The following is an 8,138-nucleotide window of genomic DNA, read 5'->3' as shown; positions in this document are numbered from 1 at the left end:
TTTTGGTATTAAGATTAAATTAGACATTAATGGTTTTCATCTAAAAACGTATAAACTAAACCACCTCTTTTATTTTATGCATTAAAAACAATGAGGTAGGCACAAAAAATAAACATATGTAGTTTGGATTTTATTTCTCTTTTTTTTTTTCTTTTTCTTTTTTTTTTTTTTTTTTTTTTTTTTAGTTCTGTGAGTGCAGACTGTGGTAAAACTGTTGTTGCACTTCTAGGTTTAAACAAAAATTAAACCTTTAACTGAGGCAGTGCTAATACTGTGACATAACCAAGTTCTGGCCTAACACAGAATCATTATAGAAAATGAAATCTTTTTTTTTTTTCCTTTTTTTCTTTTTTTTTTTTTCTTTTTTATCATCTGCACATGTTTCAGGCAATACCTGGTACACAGAAAATGACTAAAGTTATTGGCCAGGCCAAAATAAAACTGCAGAAACAAAAAAACCCCAAGAATTCCACCCCAAGCCCCTTCCCACCCTCCCTGTCCCCAAAAAGAAGTTATCCTAGTCACTGTGTCTTTCACATTTTATAAATATTAACTTCTTAAAACCTCCACCTTCCTCTTTGTCCACATATTGTCACATTACAAAAAAGAAATGTCAATTAAATACATTGTTAACATTACTAGACTAGATCTGCCCTCTGTTTCAGCCAGTCTGACTCTCTGCACCACTTCTCACCTTCTCTTGCCTGCCTCCTGTCCACTCAACAGCATGTTCATGATAAGTCTGGGTTTTTTTCCTTTTTTTTCCCCCCTCTCTGTTTTAACACTAACAAACAGAGTCCTTCAAAGCCTAGGAATCCTGGAGCTGAAGGGAAAAGACGACCTGTAGCTTTCTAGCGTGATCCCAAATCTCAAAGACATTGTAGCACCTGATGGCAATATCTTTACAGCACCAGCTGCGTCGCAGCCTCAGTTGAAAAACATAAAGAAACCTAACACCAGTGATGCCTGCACACACATTTACACAGAGTGCTGCATTAGTGCAGGTCTGTACTCCAGTTGAAAATAATTCCGAGTTATGAAGATCTCAGACTCTGGATGTCAGCAATTCCTCGCCAAATCCCATCGCTTCTACCAGCTCAGAAGAGAAGTCCTGCCAAGGGTCATGAAATAGACTTGACTGCTTCCACCTGACCGTACGGAGGCAAAGAAAACCTGCGGAAAAAAAAAAGAGGTTGATAAATTCAACAGGTAGGACAGCAGAGGCTCTAATTTGCCTTTACTGCCCCTGATATTTACAGTGCAATCGCAGTGCTGTGCTGGGTCTGGCGGGGACAGAGTTGACTTTCTTCACAGCCGCCCATACGGCGCTGGGCTTTGCGTTTGTGGCTGAACAGGGTTGTTACCACACCAGTGTTTTGGCTGCTGCTGAACAACGCTTGCACAGCATCAAGGCTTTCTCTCTGGCCCCCTCGCCCCTCAAAGGCCAGTGGGCTGGGGACGGCAAGAGGCTGGGAGGGGACAATGCTGGGACAGCCCACCCAAACTGACCAAAGGGATATCCTGTAGCATGTAACGTTATGCGCAGCAATAAAAGCTCAGAGGAAGGGAGAGGACGGGGGGGCGGTGGGACACACTGTGGTGATATTTGTCTTCCCAAGCGAGTGTTACGTGTGCTGAAGCACTGTTTCCCAGGAAGCGGCAGGACATCTGCCTGCCAGCGGGAGGTGGTGGAGTCCCCATCCCTGGAAGTGTTCAAAAAACGGGTAGATGTGGCACTTCGGGACGTGGTTTAGTCTAGTCTACCCTTGATTGGCTTAGAGTAGACTTGGTAGTGCAGGTTAATGGTTGGACTGGATGATCTTAAAAAGGTCTTTTCCAACCTAAACGATTCTATGATTCTATGAATTAATTCCTTATTTTGCTTGGCTTGCATGGGCAGCTTTTGCTGTCCTTACTGAACTGTCTTATCTTGATCCATGAGTCTTTTCGCGTTCCTTCTATTTTATCCCCATCCCACAGGAGAGGGGAGTGAGCAAGAGGCTGGGTGGGTGTTTGGCTGCTGGTCGGGGTCAACCCACCACAAGTACCCAGTTAAAGTACACGTTTACTGTCTTGGCAAGAAACTAGGGGGGCAGGAATTATACCTTGTCATTGCGTTCGCATAAAAACTTGAGTCTTTGCGCCCTTTTGTGCATGAACACACCATCCAAGTGTCCAGTTTCCACCGATCGTATTTCGATAGCTTTTTCTCCCCAGCCCATAATCTGGTTGGATCGGATGTACGCTTTGGAAAGAGAACACAGCACACAGGCCATTAGGACAGGTAGAGGGCAACGTGGAGGAACTGAAAAGGCAGAGGAATATACTGATGCACTCCAGTTAAAAATGACCTGCATGTACTTATTATAACTACACTCATGTTCAGAGTGCTATTTCCGTCTTCAGCATCTTCATGATGCCTAAAAATACCTTTTGTTTTTTAATTTCCCCATGGGTTTTCCACATTAGTAATACGCATCTTGCCTGAGCGTTCATGACACAATGGGAACCTTCCACTCTTCAACTAAATGGAAGGAACATGAGTTTTTATGTAGGCTTTTTCTCCCAAGTTTGGCAAAGAGACAGGCTAATTAGGTGTTGAAAAGGAGAAAGGAGAGCCCAAAGTTTAAACAGACTAAACCCATCCACCCTGATACGTCCCCAGCACCAGCTCTGTGTTTTACAGTGTTATCTTCTCTCCTTGAAGGAGTTTGTCAGCAAAAACAGAGAAAGGGGAGAGGGAAAAGGAAAAGTAGAAAAAAAAATGAGCTAGCCTCCTTTAATAGGAGTAATACTTCAAAAACCTGCTCTCCTTCTTGAGAAAGCAAATTGGTCTGAAAAGTATTCTGTGTATCTTAAAAGAGGTTCATCTTAAGCTCTCCAAGTGGAAATTACTATTATTTGTCATACTGCTTTCCTCTGTGCACAAATAAAGCAAAAAACCAAGCATTTTTCCTTAAGGGTGTCACTGGGGAAAACAGATTAGTAGTAGCATGAGGAAAAAAATCTGTTCTTGATAGCAGTAAAAAAATCAATTAAAGGAGAAAGTCACTAGCATTATGAAAAGGTATATTCAAAAAGCAATTTGATGGATAGTCTTAGGAATGCTGCCAAAAATAACATATGGGAACTTAGTGAAGAATAAGCTGTTGCCTCTGATTTGCATCCATACTTAACAGAAAAATAAAAAGAAGAACAATAGCTCTTAGCAAGCAAAATTCAAAAATATTTAATTTTGAGGTACTTCCCTTTTATAGAATTTTTCTCATTAATTTTCAGTGAAATTAAATCAAATTATCTACTACAGTATAATGTACACCTATAACATCACATATACCATCATGCTGGAAATTTACTTATTTTTAAATATGTCACTAGTGGTAACTGGGCCAAATTGCTGCTGAAAACTGTCAGATGAGATATTCAGATGGTGTTGGCTGCCTCTGTGCCATCTACTTCACAGACACTCCAGTCCCCAAAGGCTCTGCAATTTGCCAGCTGATAAACGCTGCTTGCTTTTAGATCTAGTCAAGAGTTAATCACCACAGGAGTGAACATGCTGTGCATGGAACTTCTTTAAAGTTCCTCCTCCATTATTGTTCGCGTTGCTCGAACAGCTATCAGCAGTCATCTCCCAATACATGCATCCATTCCAAAGCACGTAAAACTCAATGTGTTTGCTCGACAAAAAGAAGGTTGTGACCATAGCCCATGCTACGCTCAGCACTGAAATACGTCAACACAGGCAGTAAGAGGGATCCTGGTGGGTACTTGTGTCTGTAACAAATCTGCACCCATTTTATTACACTCGTTGCTCCCACTCTCAAAACTAATTGAAGTGAATTAAAGTAAACACATCAAATCAGATATACAGCCACTATCAACACAGAATTACCCATAATAATATCTTACCCATATGCCACCTTACATGTCTTTATACTGAAAGGTTTCCACAACTGTGTGGTTGTCTAGCAAAAATTCTGTAGCTGCCCGCTGCGGCCCTGCTGTTTATTAAACGAGTTTTTCATTCCTGAACTCCACAACTTGCTTGTTTGGATTTTGTTCTTAAAACCTCAGCACAAAACAGATCCATATGATCACTCTCCACTCTCCACTCTGCGCAGCTGTTTTCCAGAATACTACAGCATTGCTGCTTCTGAATCTGAAGTCAAACCTGATGCACCTTCCTTCTGCCTGCGTGCATACGCTCACACTCCCTAACAGCACGCTGCCTTTGACACTGCCGAGGCACTTACCAACCGAAGTCGGCATTTCTCCCCACTGTAGAACCACATCCTTGGTGATCCTTCCGTACGTGTTGACATAAACTCCTTCATCCTCATAGCAGACCAGTAGCTCCATCCCATCCGTGTTTGGGAGAATGATGATTGCATGAGGTTGGATACTGCTCTGGATCTACAGAGATGGAAGAGAAGAGGAAGCCTTTTTGTTTTAATGCCACGGAGCCTGCACTGGGAGAAAGGGTTGGGTGATTTTTTGATTTTGGCTGACAGCACATCAGTGATTCACTCACTTTAGAAGTGCTAGCCCTGCTCTCTCCAAGCTAGACACGCCACACAGTGACAAAAAAAGACCTGGAAACCTTTGGGGCACAAATGCTCCCATCTTAAGGCAGACATCTAAAACCAGCAGTGCCCATTTCTTTCCATGGGCAGAAGGGAGTCTGGGGCAAGCAGCCCACATGCAGACCTCAGACCTCTGCACTGTAGTGAATAGTGCTTGGGGAGGTGCACTGCACACTGCAGGCCCATCTGACACCTCTGTGTACAATGAACAACAGGAAACCTTGGCAGCTAAGGCCACCTGGCCTTTGCCAACCCTGTTGAACATTATCAGTGAGCTGTCATGTCATTTGTACTGCCACCTTCCCCGCAGCCCTTGCCGGGCATTTGCAATGCACTCGCCCATTTAGCTGCTACCCCTGAAACAGTCATATTTGCCCACATCAGATCTGAGTGGGCAGCCCCCACCGGAGACATACTGACCCTGAGGAGAGGACAGAGAGTGAGGCACAAGCCCCTAAGCACAGGTGGCCGCATCTGCTTGGACCCCTCCACCAAATTTACCTCTGACAGCATTTGGCAGTGATCCACAGGAACAGCCTGACATGTTGGTCATCTGAGGAAAGGAAGGGGTGGGGGGAACCAGAAAGAAAGAAAAAGCCCGACCCCAGCAGCAGCTCTTACATGTGTTGGTAGATAAATATCATAGACCGATCCTGAATCCACATCAACGGCATGGAAGCCAGCGCAGGAGCCATAGATCACTTTTAGTCTCTGACCCTCTTCTACGGTTAGATCCACCAGCAATGGCTTATGTACCAATTCTCCAAATGACTGTTAAGACAACCATCAGTGAGATTTATTTTACTGCTTAGAACCACTGTGGATATTATAAAAACATGCTCTAATGCACATATTATGGGTTTATTCCTCCCACATCCCTCTGGCCCCCATGCACCAGACCAGTCAGGCTAACATGTCTCTCATGGACAAGGACAGATTACTCTGCAACCTCTTGCATTTCAATCACGTAGTATTGTAAGCTATTTTCTGTGGGGTTTACTTTAGTTGGTCTGTTTGGTTTTTTAGTAAGAACTGTTTTCCCCAAAGTTCAGGGCAATTTGACACTCCTGTAGTGTTTACTTCAATCTGCACAACCGACAGTAACTGATTGTCTGCAAATCAGTCTGGTAATTATACCAAGCCAGCTAACTTCATTCACGCTGCATTCAAAAAAATAACAATGCTCAGTATCACTTAATGACTTGTTCTGCTCAGATGAAGATGTTTAGACTCATTTCACTTCTCTCTGCCTCATGTTTTATTTATAGAGAGATGAAACAAACAGTTGTGATGCTGTGTCATTTCGATTATTAGTTTATGCTCAGTTACAATTTAGAACTTTAAATGTACTGCCTCTTAGAGCTGAAAAAGCTCTTAAATTAAAATATAATACGAAGTTCACGGCAGATTTACCAAAGAACTTATAAGATGGCCATGATAAAATGCTGGAGCATTTTTGTAAAAGAAGTAACTGCAAGTGGATATATGAAAATCCTACATATGGCTGAAATATACTGTTACCTTAAAGGCCATAAATTTATGGTATGGCTTTGGTGCCCATGCATAGACTTCCACAGAACTCTTCAATGCAATTACCAAGAACTTGATTCTTTCATATTTTACTGAAATTAAAACAAAACAAACAAACAAACAAATTCAGCAGTAATTCCGAAGTCATTCCAGTTACTTCAGGAAAGCAGAAAATGACAACATTTCTCCATACTTCCATACATTTGGACGTTTCTAGTAACACTGCATTTTGGGATTGCTAATTCTATGTAGTTTTTTGACATATTTATGCTACAAAAATAATTATTCTTATCAGTAACTGAACCTGTCACCACGTTTTGAATTACCTAGCTGGTATACACTTATGTACACTTACTTTCTTCAACATTAGACAGTGCTTACTCATCAAGACAAGAAAATTAGTTTTCAGACAGGGGCATTTCCAATAAAAGAAGCCTATGACTGTGGCAGAATGTATTGGCAGTTCCAGTCAGAGCACTGACAGTGGTATTTTGAGCTGATAGCAAAATTCCCCAGGGAAAGGAGGCAAAAAAGGGAACTGAAATGAAAAATTAAGAAACAAGTCCATTTCAAAAGCAAAAGGCAAGTTTGATAGTGGAGCACTTTTCTTTGTCCCTGAAGCCTGAGAAAACTCATTAAAAAAAAAAAAAATCCACAGAATTTATCAGAAATAAAGTGTCATGAGATGGCTGATCCACAAATTCTCAAATAGACCTCTGTTCCCACATCAAACAGCTGGCTAAATTAACCATCAAAAAAAGCTCTGTTCACTACTTCTGTTTTCAAGAGGAGACTGATAAAGTCTAGAAACAGCCATTCAAGAGGTGCTGCTGGATCTGCACTTCCAGCTGCCGCCTGGATTTGGGGAGGAACAGATCATGGGTACTTCCAAATGTTGAGGTTTGTTAACCTCTTTCCAGCACTCTTTTTGGGGGAGAAGAAAAAAATTAGCATTATTTGCATGCCATTGAGAAACCTCAGGAGGTTTCTGGTATCTCTTTACCCCAAGTTTTAGGGGAATATGACACTTTTGCAAAACAATGAGTAATTCTGTGCAGCTTCACCTTCTGCCATTATTTCTCCCAACCAAAACTGATTTTGAAACATGGCAGGAGTGAAAATCTCAGACTTGTGAGAAGAACACTTCTTTAATAAATACGATTTCAATGCCTTTTAGATCTCTTACTACTGCACAAGCCTACAGTTGTTGTCTCTTGGTAGGCAACAGGGAGACAAAGCTACTTGCTCCCTTTTTACTCTGCAGGGAAGCAAGACTACTGAACTGTAAGTGTTAAACGATGTGACAATTTTTCAACAGACAAAAAAAAAAGTCTCTCAACCTCCACAGCTGTACCAACTGAAAAACAGAGCTTTTGTTCAGTCTTGTCTAGCTTACAAGACTTCTTGGAATTTTTTTCTCAAGGAAGAGGGGGTTGTCGAACAAAACCACCTTATCTGTGAAAGGGGACCTTTGGTAATCCTCATTCTTTGCTCTGGGTGCTATCTGGGAATTCACCCAAATCTTAAGTCTCAAAAGAGCAATTTATCTTTTAGAGGAGCCAAAAACTGCCTGAAGCAACCGAGATCCATAAATACTACTTCATTCACCCTGACATCCGAGACCCCTGTTGCATCAAAGAGAAAAGGAAGCGATCAGTGCCAGCTGCCTCGGCGGCAGCCTCCAGACCGCGAGCCCAACTATTGGCAGAGCTCATCCTTCTCAGGAACTGAAGCACAGCTGTCAAAGTGGCCTCTCACTACCTGAAGAAGCCATCTATGGTTCAGAGGGAAGTTCAGTGCCAGGCTGCAGCCCCGGGTAACAAAACCCTCTTCATCTGGAAGAGAATGCTCTTTGTATCACACGCTTCCCTGCTGGAAAGCCTCCTTTCAATAGCTGTTAATGTATTGTTAACAGGCCACTTCATTATGCTGCTGACACCCTGGGGTATGATACCAGAGAAATACATTATTAATTGTTTTTGGGGTCAAGCTCCTGGTTCAGCAGTCACTTACTGCCATCGT

At 42.2% G+C, this 8,138-nt stretch overlaps 1 protein-coding gene across 28 annotated transcripts in view; it reads right to left on the bottom strand.

Moving 5' to 3' along the window:
- Positions 1–1,070: 1,070 nt before the first annotated feature.
- MAP4K4 (mitogen-activated protein kinase kinase kinase kinase 4) overlaps positions 1,071–8,138 on the bottom strand; it is a 165,191-nt gene continuing 158,123 nt past the window's right edge. For 24 of the 28 annotated variants that reach the window (XM_075706376.1, XM_075706401.1, XM_075706368.1 and 21 more), the window contains 5 exons: positions 6,108–6,208; positions 5,208–5,357; positions 4,257–4,416; positions 2,106–2,245; positions 1,071–1,173 (listed from right to left, as the gene is read on the bottom strand). In XM_075706376.1, the coding sequence (XP_075562491.1) occupies positions 1,090–1,173; positions 2,106–2,245; positions 4,257–4,416; positions 5,208–5,357; positions 6,108–6,208 (635 nt within the window). In that variant the 3' untranslated portion in view covers positions 1,071–1,089. Of the gene's footprint in view, positions 1,174–2,105; positions 2,246–4,256; positions 4,417–5,189; positions 5,358–6,107; positions 6,209–8,138 lie in introns of all 28 variants that reach the window. The other 4 variants (XM_075706415.1, XM_075706466.1, XM_075706488.1 and 1 more) reach the window with 1 other exon arrangement.

This window comes from Pelecanus crispus, chromosome 1, assembly GCF_030463565.1.
Source record: "Pelecanus crispus isolate bPelCri1 chromosome 1, bPelCri1.pri, whole genome shotgun sequence".
In the NCBI taxonomy this organism is placed as follows: Eukaryota; Metazoa; Chordata; class Aves; order Pelecaniformes; family Pelecanidae; genus Pelecanus; species Pelecanus crispus.
The sequence above is the reverse complement of the archived record's forward strand: the minus strand, read 5'-3'. Positions and strand labels throughout refer to the sequence as shown.